This window comes from Agelaius phoeniceus, chromosome 4 (genome assembly GCF_051311805.1).
Source record: "Agelaius phoeniceus isolate bAgePho1 chromosome 4, bAgePho1.hap1, whole genome shotgun sequence".
NCBI lineage: Eukaryota > Metazoa > Chordata > Aves > Passeriformes > Icteridae > Agelaius > Agelaius phoeniceus.
In genome coordinates this window covers 18,398,560-18,413,017 of record NC_135268.1, presented here as the reverse complement: position 1 = coordinate 18,413,017, position 14,458 = coordinate 18,398,560, and the positions used below count along the sequence as shown (strand labels likewise).

Genomic DNA, 14,458 nt, shown 5'->3' with positions numbered 1-14,458 from the left:
AGCCCCCTGCTCCCCTAAGGCACCCCAAGCTGCCAAGGACACGCTGGCTGGACTGCTTGGGGCACCAATTCCTGCCCTGCCTCACTGGCACAGAGGCTGAAGAGCTGGAGTGAGGCTCCCCACACCCTGTAGAAGGCATGGCACTCTCACCTCTACAGGTCAGCTATCTTGTGTTCCCTGCAAATGGCCTAGCAGGGGTAAAAACAACACCCTGGCAGTGCCCAGGGTCACACTTCACTTGCACAAAGCCACGAGACCACAATTTGGTGCTGTTTGTACACAGCCTGGAGTAAGGCTGAATTCCAAACCTTAAAAGACAGAAAAGCAGGCAGACAAGGTCTCTTCTCTGACCTGGGAGCAGAGAGAACTGCAGACAAGGAGCATGAAATGATGCAAGTATTAAGCATGCTGATTTAAAAGCCGCTCCAGTGTGCATACAGATCTTTAGCACAGTGAACAGATCAGAAGAAATTATCAGCAAGAAGGACTGGATTTCCCATCTCACTTCTCTCCTCCAGCACAGGAGACACAGCATCTCACATTTCTGTAACCCGCACAGCTCCCGCTGCCATGCTTGCAGCTATTCCATGAAGTGCTGCCCTTGCCTTTTCCTCCTGCTGCTCAGCAGCACTGCAGCAGCATTCCTTAGCTGGTGTTGGGTGGTGCTGTGGCACTGGGAGACCTGTGACAGCAATCTCAAGGACCACTTCCAGGTGGCAGCTGCCCCACCTGCCACAGGGCTGTGTCCCTGACAGCCTCTGGCAGCACAGTGTCCAAGTGCCAGCACCCCACACAAGGGAGACTGTGATAACTGTGGCCAAATTCCCCCCTCCTGCCTTGGATGAAGGGAGCAGGCAGGTAACCACCTCCTGTTCCAGCCCTTGTCTGCCCTGCAAGGTAATTACTGCTGTGCTCAACTCTCCTCTGGTAACTGGTGGTGGCTGGACTGAGCCAAGGTTACACAATTCCTTCCTCTCAGGGGATGGCACTTCTTATTATTTACCCTTCACCCTTGGAAAGGCACAAAAGTTTTATTTACACAATAAAAGCAAACAGTAGCCATAATACCTGTCCTCATAATGGGTTGCTGCAGCTCCTCTACCTCCCAGCATGGAAGCAGCAGCCTTCACAAGCTATTTCAGCATGGCCTGTCATGCAGAGAGGGAGGTGGGAAGGGCTTTTCCCCCAGGCAGAGCAGAGAGGCAGCACATGGGGACATGGACTCCACACCAGAAGTGGGGAAATGTGAGAATTCTGTTGACATAACCACTGTTTTGTGCTGAGCTCTAAAATGGAGCAAGGCCAAGGCTAGTGCCCAACCTCCTCAGAGTGAGAGCAACATGGCTACAGACCCATCTCCTTGGAAAACAGCCCTCTGCTTAATATTCACTGTGCCACACTGAGTCCCCTTCCATCAGCCACTAACAGAAAATGACATCTGAAATCATTGCATATTAAATGAGCAATCAGTGCAGAGCACAGTGTCCTGATGGGAAGCCAGCTCCATAGCTCAGAGACTCTAATTTCAGCCAGTTAAAAAAAAAGAAGCCACCTGCATCTGACAGATGAAATACCAAAAACAGGAAAGAAGGGTCCCCTTCCTCCATGTCCCCAAACAGCAACACCTTTTAATGCTGGCCATGGCTTGGATGTGTTTCAGCCTTGCCACGTGGGCAGAGGATGGTTTAAAAACATGGCTCAGCTCCTGCACATTCCTCACTTATTCCCTGCTGTGTTATTCAGGTGCCAGGAACAAAATCACATGTAATCCCAACTTCTTCCAAAGGAGAAACCCTGAACAGTGCCAAACCTGCCTAGCTTTGCACTAGTGTTCAGCAGACATCATTGTCAGCAGCTGCCTTTGGGTGAACCTTGTCCTCCTTCAGGGATGCCCCCAGTGTTTGTATCTTCAAGCTGGGAGACCTCTGTGCACCTCTGAAAGCAGACAGGAACAAGAGAACAAGGAACCCAAATATCATCCTCTCCTGCAGCACCACACCAGTTTAGCCAAAGTAAAGTGCCAAGAGTGATAGGAAAAGCATCAAAATTCTTTATGGGAAATGTAGAAACAAACTCTTTGACTGTTAACTGCTCCACAGGGATGACATCAAGCCAAATTTCCTCTCCACAGCTCTGTTCTGCATTGCTGCCACGTCCAGTGATGCCAAATCTGAGCAGTCAACTCCAGTTGGCAACAAAAGCAACCTCTGCCAGCCCATGTTCTCCCAAATAACCACGCTGCATCCAAGAGGCAGTTGGTAATCTCCCATAGCCATTGATCTTCCATCACTGAGGCTTGCACAGGCAGGCACAGAAAGCCCTCATGGTGCAATAGATTCACAAAACCAACCAAAACATTTTCAGTAATCACAGCTGACCCAGCCCACCTTCTCCAAAGCTCACATGTGGTTTTCCAATCCCTCTTGACACACACTCTCACACCAGCACTGCAAAACCCCTGTTGAGGTGTGCTCCTGCTGCCATCTCAGTCAGGGTACAGAACTGAAAAGAGTTTCACATTAGCACTGCCCCGGTGTGTGCCTTGAGAATTTCTCTCAATGCAAGCTTACTCATCTCCAGTTCCATTTTTATGTCTAAATCTGCTTAGACTGTCAGCTGCTGGCTCTGCTTTTTTTACCATTGCCCCGCTATACACCCTCAACCAATTAAGCTTCCGTTCCCCTAATGTACACACTTCAATTACAGCAGGCAGCTCACCAAACATATACTGCTGCTTGCTCAGGGTTCATTTAATATGGACATCTTAATTCCATCTGCCAAGCAAAGTTACAGGCTCCTCCTGAAGTTGCTTTCACCAGAGAACATGAATGTAAGGAAGGACAAAATTACCACATTAAGAGAGTCATACATCTTTTTTAAGACTAAAGCATGCGGATGCATTTGAAATGCATAATAAGCCAGAGCAACACTCCTGCATTTCACAGCACCAGGCCATTGGGTTATTTCAGAGAATAGGTACAAAGGCAGGAGCACTGTGAGAAGGAGAACACTGTTCAAAACACAGAGTAAGTCATAAAGAATTGCTGCCAGTCAGCAACAATCAAAGGGGAGCAAACACATTCTGTCTTTTGGGGGAGCCCACTATAGATCTCTGTTGCTTTTAAAAGCAAAAATAACCCCAGTCACTTGATAGCTAATCACTGTAACTGAGTGGATACAAACCAGCACATTACATAACCTGCCACCCACAAGTCACAAATGCCAACATATCAAAGCAGGGCGTTTTCAGGTTTATCTCAAGGTTTCCAGTGTGAGTGCATAATGAGAGAGATAAGATGTGACAGAGGCTTGTAGATACATAACAAAATGGTGGGGTAACAAGAAAAGAAGTGATCCCCTCTGTCAGCAGGGTAGGATGTTCTGCTTGCTCCAGGTACCCCCCTACCATCTCACGGATGTGCAGAAATGCCATTTTCATTTCATTTATACAAGAGGAATGGGAAAAGGTAAAGACATCTCTGGGTTGTGCATGAGGGAAGCAGGAGAGATGCTTCAGGAATCCTGCAACAACGTTGAGAGGCAATGTTTTCACCCATGGCAACATCAGTACATGTTTCTTGTCTCACTTCATACACTGCATTCAGTGTGCTAATGAAATGCTCTGGCCAACATAAACCTATCAGAGATGGACCAAGTGCAACAAAGGAATGAAACCTTCTAATCACCAAAAAACAGGAGCAGTAAAGGACACATTTATATCCACAGTGTCTGACCCAGAGATATTCCTGCAGCACTGCTGGGCCCTGAGGCCAGTGCATCCCACCGTATTTCAGAAAGTGCTCTTGGCTTTGTGCTTCTTGCTGCCCCACAGCCTTCACCCCCAGTCCCACATGGGTGTAAGTACTTACAGGCCATTTAGCAAGCAGTGCTGAGCTGCTGTTCACAGCCAGAGACGCCGACTCTCAACTCCTGTGGGCTGTGGCTGTCTGTCTCGCATTTGGTGCTGCACAAACCAGGCACACCCCGCTTCCAGACCACACTCCTGGGTGTTAGAGAAGAAAAATTAATCTGGTTTGCCACCACGGGACTAAAGGGGTGTTCTGCAGGCTTTGATCCATGGACCTATGCCAGATCACACAGACTTCCATGAGGTCCCACTCATACCATGAGCAGGGCTTGGGCAGTCGTGGCCCTCAGCCTGCAAACAGGCAAAGGAGGCAGAGAGAGGAGCTGGGTAAGGCAGAGGTAACATCAGCTCAGACAGAAGGAGCTGGGGCAGCAGGCACTGCAACCAGGCAGGAGCAGCCAGGGTGAGCTGAGGAGAGCTGCACTGTGCAGGTGCTGCATGTTCTTTGCCCCAGGGATCCCATTCTGCTAGGGAATACTCGCTGGAAGACACAGCCATGCCAGCTCCTCCTGACCCCAGGGGCTGCACAAGCCAGGTGACAACCAGCTCCCAGTGAGTCCTCCCAGTGCCTGCTGGACTGCCCACCTCCCAGGGCTGATGCCTTACTCTCTCCAAGTGCAGATGCTGAGGAATACAAGAGGCTTGGTGAGCAGCCACGTTGTGGTGGTGGCTGCAGCCACATGCAAGGGGCCATGACCTGGCATCCACCCTTTGCCCAGCAAAGGGCATGGAGACCTGTGGCACAAGGGTAGTTGGTCACCCAGAATCTCTGTAGAAGCCAAATAAACAGCCAGAAGGCCCCAGACTAAATATCATAACTGGAAGGGGCACACAGACTGGGAGGGTATAAAAGCTCAGGGATTCCTTAGTGCAGGGAGAACCCCTGAAGGCATAAATTCAAGCTGTTATGGTGTTACTGCACCATGATTAAATTACTTAAAGGGTCCAGGCTCCTGGGACTCTGCTATGGGAATCCTGAGACCCAACCAGTGAGGAAAACCTGTCTGACTGGGCAAGTGTGGGGTGTGTGGGGAGTCAAGCAAGGCACACATCAGCTTAATGCAACCACCCACTGTGAAAGGGCTTCAATCCCAGCCGGGGGCGGTGGGAGTGTGACTGACAGAGTGGCTTCTGGGTGGTCAGACAGCAAAGTTCCCCTAACACAGAGATACTCAAGACTGGAGCCACTTTCAGCAGACCTCTGAGACACAAGGGAAATCTCTAGCAGAGTCTCAACACAGCCCAAACCCACAGTCTTACACCACCACCACCACCACCACAGGGCCATACCTTCCCCTTGAGAATCCTTTGGTTTGGGATGCTTCTGAGAAGGGCACTTAGCTCAAAGTTCCAGCCATCCCCCAAACTAAAGAGTTGCTGGAAAATGAGGAGGGCTATCTATCTCCTCAAAAAAAAAAAAAAAAAAAAAAAAAAAAAAAAAAAAAAGAGACAACAGCAAAGCTTTCCCCGCTTCAGCTGTGCTGTGAGGAAAGAGTCTCTGAAACCATCTCCTTGCTCTGCAAGCAATACAGAAATGCAGGCTGATGCTATGGCAAAGCCCAGGAAGTCAGAGTCACTGAGCAGGCAATTTGTCCAGTCCAGGATTGTCCTCCACCTCAACCACCCCAATCTAATGAAGCAGCAACAAGCAGATTGAGTGTTTCTCCTCCCATAACCTACAGAGGTCTTGACAGGCTATTAATAAACTGATCAAGGTGTTTTATTTGCTCCTCAGTCCCAAAAAATTACCAATGTCTTCAATAATTTCCAACGTGTACCAGCAAGCAAAGCCAAGACACACATTACATCAGAAGGGGGAAGGAAGTCTGCCCCAAAGGTTTGTCCCATTATCAGGAAAACAATGTAAGTGTTGGGCGTGGCAAAGAACACTTAACAGGGAGGTGAAACCTCGAGTGCTGATTTACAAATAGCTTTGAAGGTAAGGAAAAACAGGCAAGCCCAGGGGAACAGACTTGGCAGAACGTTATTCCTGATCATATTGTCTCCTTCTCCTGTATTTTATGGATGAGAGAGTACACTCCCTGCAAGGCCAGAAAAATTCCAGGTTCCCCTGCCTTTTCTACCCTGTCACTGGTTTTTCCCCATCAAACAGAAAACACACACTCAAGCAACAGAGCTTCTCGTGGGGTGTAAGCAGGGCTTCTCCTACCTGTTTACCCTGTTTTTCATCTCTCTTATCCCTTTCACGCCTCTCCTATTCACGTTTTGGATGCATAAACTCCTTTCTTCACTGCACTTAGCATCTTTGGAGAGATGTACACTGTCCCCAGAGCAGCATTTCCTTTGGTAAATGCACCCCAGGCCTGTGAGCTGTTAGGGACTGTGGCAGAGCACACTGTTCCTCAGGACAGTTTTCCCTCACCAAGCTCTTCAGCCTGAGGACTTGCTCCTCCTGCACAGAAAGAGGCCCTCTTCTTCACATATTAACCACCAAACCCCCAAAGGAGCAGCAAAGAGGGCCAGAGGGTGAGCTGCAAGGAATGGACATGCAGTTCCCATGGCTTGGCTCTTGTCACCCCACTAAAGTGGCCCTCTCTGGCACAGGGATTGTCTTTTGACTCTGTTGAGACCTGTGGAAATCATTAGCCCTGAGAGGCAAAGTAGGAGGTAAGCCATCATAGACAGGTATTCCTGTGGTGTTCACCACTTCATTGCCAGCATTCCTTATTTCTAGGAATTAATTTCCTTTGTTTACCAGTGTCTCAAGCTGCTGCAACCATATATTGCAGTTTTTAGGGTGTTTGGGTGAGCTGGGTGAGGAAGGTGCCATACAGCATTTCCCTTCAAGCAAACACAAGGGACAGAGGGGAGAAGGGAACAGCTTCCAGCTGTCAAACAGGGGCCAAGCCTGTGTGAGCAGCCTCTACACTGCATCCAGAGGGATTATTATTTTTTAAGTCTACTGAAATATTTTCAGAGTCCAACTTTCTTGTAGGAGACCACATTAAACTACCTCTAAGAGCCAAGACCACACTGGGGAGGCTCCCTCTGACAAAGCTGTGGCCATCCTCAGTATCTTGGCCAGGCAAAACCCACTCTTGCAGTCCTTTGGTGCCAAAACTGAAGGGCCACTGGCTCTTCTGGTTTAGGCAGTCACCACTATTAATACCAGTGGTTCCTCACTGGAAGCAGAAATAATACAGCAAGAGCAGAAGTCCTCTCCCTAAGTACCTGGACCTGCCCCAGCTCAGGAAATTGCAGGGAGGGTGCTGGACACTCTCCCCACCATTGCAGCAGATCAGCCCACATCCTCCAGGCTTTTGCTCCCTTCCCTCCACCCATGGGAGAGGCTGCCCAGACCTCTCCCTGGCAGGCAGGACCATCCAGCAGCAAGCTCAGCATTAAAAATGTGCAATAAACCCCATGTGAGGTAACCTATAGCTGTTTAAACAGTTCCTTTCATGGTTTCTGAAGCTGCATCAGTCTTTTCCTCTCCTCCCATTCACTCTGCCCTTCTCTCTTCACCTGTTCCCAATGTGTTTCTCTTCCTTTTCACTCTCATCCCGCCCTCATCCCTGAACCTCAGGTGACCTCTTCTGAAACCTGCAGGGACCTAAGGTGAGGAGAGACTTTTGCAAGTCTTCTTGAGACAGAAAAAGCCCAGAATTATTCCCATTTTAGACACCAAGGCCAGTGATTTGCTCGCTGAGACGTCCCACTGGAAATCAGTGGCACAGAGGAGTGTGCGCTCAGAGAGTCCTGATCAAAGCCTTCCACTGCAGCAGCTGCCTCCTCACCTGCCACGACCCCCTATCCCAGTGTATCCTCCCCAATAGATTGCCTAGGATCATCTTTCTCTTTTCTCACAGACCTTTCTCTGCTCCCACTTAACCTGCAATCACAGCTCATTGCTTCAGCTTGGACTGCAGGATTGGGACCTTAAAGTCTCTCTGTTGGGCCAAACTGCAATCTTGCAATCTCAGGCTGCCTGGAAATGGCTGGGGGAAGAGAGAGAACCACAGACATGACATTTCTTCCAAGAAAAAAAAATCTAAAACATTGGTGTTCTTACAGGCACACATCCTTGCTCTGCATCTGAAAAGCAAACACTGCAGCACAAAGGATCTTAAAAGGGGAAATGAAACAACTGCACTTTCAGCGCCCAGGTTCAGAAAATGCTGACAGCTGGGCATGGATAAACCACAAGAAAACAATTTGACTTTAAATAGTTCAGCAGTGAAATCAGGAGCAAGACATTTGTCAAGCAAATAGGAGTCCCCTGTCTTCATCCCATTACCCAAAGGCAGAAAGTGGGCAAGAATCAAGCCCCCTTCTTTTAGGCACTGTCATCTGCTTGAGCAAGACACAACAGGCAGTCAGTGTCAGGATATACCTTCCACATGCTGCCCTCCTCCATGTTGAATTGCTATTCCTAATTAACCATGCATGTGTGCACTGCCATGGCATGAGGACGGCGTGAATGTTGACCAGACAACCCCTAGGGTCACTTTCACGAGCAGCTTTGCTTGAAAAGGAAAAAAGACCAAACAAAAACAAACAAACAAAAAAGCAGAAAGGTTAACTCATCATTTCTGCAACGTTTATATCTTAAGGGCTCTGAATCAAAGGTCTGGCACAAGCACAATGTGCTAACTAAGAGCTAAGGCAGAGATCCCAAGCGCCCCTGGGACTTCAGCACCCAGCATCTTTCTACCACTCAGAGAGGGATCTCGCCCTTCTTCCCCGAGGCACCACAGCACAGCCGAAGGGCCTTTCTCGACACCTTAAATTGCCTCCAGGGACTTTAACCGGACACAGCCTGCACGTCCTGACAGGACATCCTGACAGGGTCTGGGGAAGGAAGGCAGGACCTGTCCCACCCCACACCCTCAGCCCAGGTGCGCTCCTTCACAGACCCCTATGCAGCAGCCTGGCCGAGACCCCGCCGAGCTGTGCCACCACCACATCCCGCAGCGCGAAGGGTCGGATTCACGGGTGGGCGGGATGCCGACACCATGACCCGGGAGAGCTGTTCCACAGCCGGCTGCTCCGGGCCCTGTGTGGAGCGGCTCTAATCCCCTTACCCGGCCCGTGCGTGCCCGCCGTGACCCAGGGCGCTGCAGGACGGGCAGCGCGGCGCTCTCGGCTCTGCCGCAGCCCCCGCGGCGCCCCCCGCCCAGCCCTGCCCCGCTCGCACCTCGGGGGCTCCGGGGCACCCGCACCGCGCCCGGGGCGCCGGCGACCATTCGCGACAGGGCGGGGCCACGGCGACAAGGGAGGGTGGCGGGCGCTGCCGGCAGCGGCTCCTACCTGCGCACCTGCGGGCAGCTCCGGCTCCGGCTCCGCGGCCGGGCTGGGTCCGACCCCCGCCCCGCCCCGCCCCGCCCCGCCCCGGACGGGCGGGCCCGGGTGTCGTTCTGACCGCCCCGATTGCGCTGCGGGGAGGCGGCCGCAGCCCCCCGGCCCTCAGGGCTCCCCTGGGCCCGTGGGGAGCCGCTGCCTGCGGGCTGTGCCCGGTGTGGCCGTGCCGAAGGGCCCCTGCTCCGCCGTGTTCCCCGTGCCTGCCCTTGCAGAGCCGGGAGCACCTGCCCGGCCTGCGGCCCCTCTGCTCCGAGGCCCCCGAAGGAGGGCTCGCCTCACAAACGCCGCGGTGTTCGCAGCCCTCCCGGGAATGCTGCCCCTCTGGATGGGTGCTTGGAAAAGCCTCAAGGGAGCAGCCACTCAGTTGCAAGGAACCCCAGTGAGAGGAATAGCGGATTTGTCTTTACGAACAAGCTGTGGGTCTGCTGGTAGATAAAACTAGCTCTGGGAGATAAAAGGAACAATGGGAAGGATTCCACTGATGGATGAATGGAAAAAGATATTTGCTTTTGCAAATAAACTTAGGTTTGCTGATAAACGAAATTAGACATTGAGAGCTGAAAGAAACAATGGGGAAGAAGAACCTCTAAATTCCATAAGAATTAAAAATTAGAAGGGAGTGTTCTACATTAGAGGGAAATCTTTGGTATCAGGAAGTCTGTACCTCTCAAGTACCTCAGGCAATGGGGAAAGAGAGAAGGGAAATGCAGCCAGGAAATTAGGATAAAAAGGGAGGCTGTGTCCTCCAAAAATTCGAGAGATCCCAGGGGAATGCCCCATGGCCTCTCCCTTTATTCTAATAAAGCCAGAAAGGACTCCTCTGTCTCCTTTTTGGACATAAACCTCTGGTGTTTGTGGGTTAATTTTCCTAACACCAGGAAGAGCCTCTTTCACCCCTTCTCCCTTACTGGGTGGTGGGCTTTGTGATCTCTCTGAAGTATCCCTGTGGTTGGAATTTTGAGAAGAAACATTCCCAGGAAAACAGCTCAGTGATAACCATTTGGGACAGTTTTCTGGGTTAGAGGGGTCGCTTCCCTATCTAATCTTCATGGGATTAAGTACATGTGAATGCTACCACTTCTTTTTCCTCTTCCTCCCATCTCTCTGTGTCAGGATGACTGATGTTATTCGGAGACTGTCTTGTTTGTTTTCCTAAATCCAAATTAGGTAGCACTTAGTCAAAATTTTGTCCTGGTGCCATCACTTATGAACCAACACAAAACAGACAGATGCCTAAATCCATGTCAGCCCCCAGAAATGAGCTGAGTTCTATCAGTATTTCGTAGGCTGCCCTTCTAGCAAGCAACACTCCTTCACCCTGCAGCTTTGGCCCTTGTGCAGCATTCTGAAGAGATTTCGTGTCTCTGATCCCCAGGGGATGCAAACCCCTCTGAGTGCTGATCCTCAGAGCAAGCACTGTACCAGCAGGTCCCCTGAGCCCTTACCAAAGCGGCTGCATCATCAAGGGAGAGGACAGATGCTCCCACAGAAAGGCTGTGTATGCTTCTCAGTGTTTTAAAGGCCAAGGGGGCTATTTTTAGAGCTGAAATAACATTCCTCCTGCTTTGGTATTTAAAATCTTATGTTATCCTGGACTAATGAATGTTTCCTTGCAGCATTTGCTTTTTTTGCAACCCCACAAAATCCAGAGATCTTGGCCAGGTTTCCCCTCTGCATGCACCTGACACTGGCCCATGGCACTGCCACACTTAGGAGCCACAAGTGACTTCCAGGGATGGCTTTCCTCAGGCAAGGAGCTGCTATTGCCTCCATGTCACCAAGAAAGGCCCAAAAATCGGGTGCCTGGAAAAAAATATGCTTAAGATATCAGGATTAACCATATCCCTCCCTGCAAGGCTTCTTGTGACAGCAAGAGTCAAGGAAGCTCACTTTAAAAGTAATAGAGGGGAGCTCTTTGAGTCCCAGTATCCTCTGGCTTTCAGCAGCTGAGGCTGAAGAAAACCTTTTGACAAACAGGTGAGAAGTGACTGTGCTGGGCCCCAGCGATTTTGGCCATAAAGGAAAATGCAGCAGAAACTGCCTTAGTCACTTCACCTCTGCTGCCAGCCAATGCTGGAAGGGAAACAATGCACCATATGGGATTTTAAGGCAATTGCATTTTTGGTAAACTCCGTGTCTGAGACATTTTGTTCACAGCTCCTTTTTGAGCAGATGGTGTCCCTCTGAGTGCTGGGAAACGTATGATGCTGACAGGCCCACCAAAAACCTATCACAAATTTAAAAACTCACAGCTTGAAAAAAGGGCACAGCCTGGGGACAGCAAGCATGTGTTGGAGCCCACCCAGTGCAGGAGGCAAGAGAGATGCAGGGAGGCATCAGCCATAAGGGGTGATGTTACGTGGGCCCTAGGAGATATTTCCTACAATGATTTCTTCATGGGAGGAGCAGCCCTTCTCCCACAGCCCCCATCCTGCAAAGCAAAGCAACCTCATGCCCCTCCGGTTGCTGTCCTTCCCAGGGTGAAATTACCATTGGAGATTGGCTGTGGTTATCCTGGACTGGTTTTTTTGGGGGGAGGAAAAGGTACACAAAGATGAGGAAAATGAGAAAGGGAATTGCTGTGAGTCTGCTTTCATTTCTGGGAGATACATGTCTTCTGAAAATATATTTGCCACCTTTTCCTCCTGTCCTGCTCCTTTCTGCTCCAAAGGTGGAGTGAGGCCTGGCAGGAAAGGTTGCCCCCCCAGAAAGAGGAGCAGTGGGGAAAATGGGCCTAGGGACCACTCAGCATCAGCCATTGGAGCTGCTCCACACCCCAAGGCTTGTATTAAAAACAATTTAAACTGTTACAAACCAGTTAAAACTGTTTCTCAGTTGAAGTGTTAACCCTGACTTCATTAGTCAGATCATCTGCTATCAAGCCATCTGTTCCTTTATTGAGCTTTTCAAATATTGTGATAGACTTCACATCTCCAGATGCCCTGCTGATAAACAGATGCCACCTAAGCAAGCCCACCTGTGGCTTGGCTTTGGCAAGGTGTGCTCAGGGTGGCTGGAGAGGCAGTGACCTGCAAGGTGCACTCTCTGACCCTAAGAAACATCCCCAGATCCCAACCCTACAAGATGAAGCTGTTCCCAGTTCACCCACATGATCCCATCTAAGAAAAATTCACCTAGATCAGGGAATGGAGCAGCAAATTGAAGAGACCCATTCCATCTAATTGCAGCAAAGTGATACATTTGAACGTTAGGAAAGGAAATTGAGAAAATGGAAAAACAATTTTTTTTTTCCATAAAAAGAGAAGCAAAAACCAAATACTGCTGGGATAGCAAATACATGGGATAAAGAGGACTTGGAGCCAGGGTGTGAACTGTGAGAAAGAAACCTTGCAGTGCCAGTGTACGCAGATGAGAGCTGCAGACTGGTGTGCCCTGGTCCCAGTGGGTGTGTATTCTGGCCTGGCAGGAGGACAGTCCTACATGAAGCACAGAAAATGCTGGGGGGGAAAAAAAGGACTCTTTTGTTTGTTTGTGGTTTTTTGTTTGTTTGTTTTTTGGTTTTTTTTTTGTTGTTGATGGTGGTTTTTTGGTTTTTGGGTTTTTTGGGTAGTTGTTTGTTTGTTAAGAATGATGAGATTAGGTAAAATAATTATTTCCTATTATCATGCTAGAAATGTTAATGGAATTGTGTCAGTCAGAAAAATTTAGTAGCCACAGTGAATACAAAGGTCAGGCATGCTGTGCAGATGTGGTAAGCACCATTTCACCTACATTTCTTATCTGTGCTGCTCGTCTCGTTGGAGCCTTTCCTCCAATCATTTTCCAAGTCCTGCAAAAGGGGATTTTTTTTTACTGTTCTGCAGGCAGGCTTTGCTGCTCATCCGCTTCTCTTGAACAGAGAGAGAGAGAGAGCATTTACCTTTAAAGTGCTTGTGTGGGGCAGGGCCTTTACCTGCACTGGGACTACTGGAGCTCCTTGCCCTTTTGGATTTAACCCCATCTTGGCCATAGCTGGAGCAAGAAGGGGAGAGGCAGTGGCACAGCCCCTGGAGTCACTTGTCTGAAATCCAGGGTGAGAATTCTTTCTCATTTTCTCAGAAAAAGCCTAAAGCTGTTTTCTCAGAAAAAGCCTAAATCAGGGTTTAACTCTTCAGGGAATGGGGCAGCAGGAGATGGACTCACTAAAAGCAATACAGCCCATGTGCAAGGGGTGATTTAAACAGCAAAAGCCTCCAAACCATGCAGTGGGGAGCTTTGCCCATGCAGGGGCACCCCAGGAATTCCATTTTTTCCTCTGTTCTCACCTGTTTAGCGGGGCTGGTGCTGCTGGTAAAGGTTTTTTGCCAGAGGTTTCTGCTCCCAGGCCAGGCACAACCATGCTGGAGCCACTGTGGAAGCTTGGGCACATGGGCGCCACATGCCCCCCTTTCCCACTGGGCTCTGCTTTCAGTTTTGCTTTTCATTCTTCCTTTAAAATAAGATCTTATGGGAAATTGCACCTTGATTCCCATAAACAGCCAGAACATGGTGAACACCCTGTACACAAATACCCTTTCCCCTTAAAGGGGAGAGCTACAGAACAGCCTTGGGGTGAAAATATCCAGGTAATACAAGTCCAGCATTGCCCTGCCTTTGGTAACACTGTCTGAGAGCTGATAGATCATCCACCTCCCTTCAAACTGAGAGGCCTCCCAGCTGCAAATACCCCAAATATCATCTAACCAGAGCCCATAGGTCATCCACCACACTTCCCACCTTGCATGGATTCTCAGGCTCATGTGGCCACAGGAAACCTTTTAGAAGATCTTTTTTTTTTTCTTTCTTTTTTGTTTTTTCCTAGGAGCCTCCCACCCCAGCAGCTGAATGTGATTCCTGCAGTCAGGCCACATTTCCCATCTGCTGGGCTTATTTCTAGAAAGCTGTTCTGGCTGCCAGCCGGGGACAGCAGTTGCCTTGCACTTCCAAGCTGCAGAGGGATGCAGACATTCCCAGGGCTTACCAGGGAGCAGCAGAGCCTCTGCAGGGAGTGGGCAGAGCAGAAAGCCACCCCTCCTGCCCCAGGAATGCAAACCCTGGTGCATTTCTTCAGCACCAGCACTCACCCTCTCCCTGCAGCGTCTTCCTCAAGGTGTAACTTCAGTGCCAGCAGGTTTTGCTCATCTCTCTTGCTCCAGGGATTACCCCAGTGCAGCCCAGCCCATCTGCAGCAGGGATGGGGTCAGATGGAGCCTGGAAGTTCTCTGCAGAGCCTGGAAGTTCTCTGCAGTCAGCCACCACAGCCTTGGCCTCACCTCACACCTTGGCCGC

General features: G+C 50.0%; 1 protein-coding gene across 6 annotated transcripts in view; it reads right to left on the bottom strand.

Annotated features, from left to right (window-relative positions):
- Window positions 1–14,458, bottom strand: part of TMEM150C (transmembrane protein 150C) — a 26,582-nt gene extending 12,124 nt beyond the window's left edge. The window contains exons 1-3 of one of the 6 annotated variants that reach the window (XM_077177026.1): window positions 9,140–9,541; window positions 8,223–8,354; window positions 3,870–4,003 (exon numbers count right to left, since the gene is read on the bottom strand). In XM_077177026.1, the coding sequence (XP_077033141.1) occupies window positions 3,870–3,876 (7 nt within the window). In that variant the 5' untranslated portion in view covers window positions 3,877–4,003; window positions 8,223–8,354; window positions 9,140–9,541. Of the gene's footprint in view, window positions 1–3,869; window positions 4,004–8,222; window positions 8,355–9,026; window positions 9,542–14,253 lie in introns of those variants that run through there. The other 5 variants (XM_054632688.2, XM_077177024.1, XM_077177025.1 and 2 more) reach the window with 5 other exon arrangements.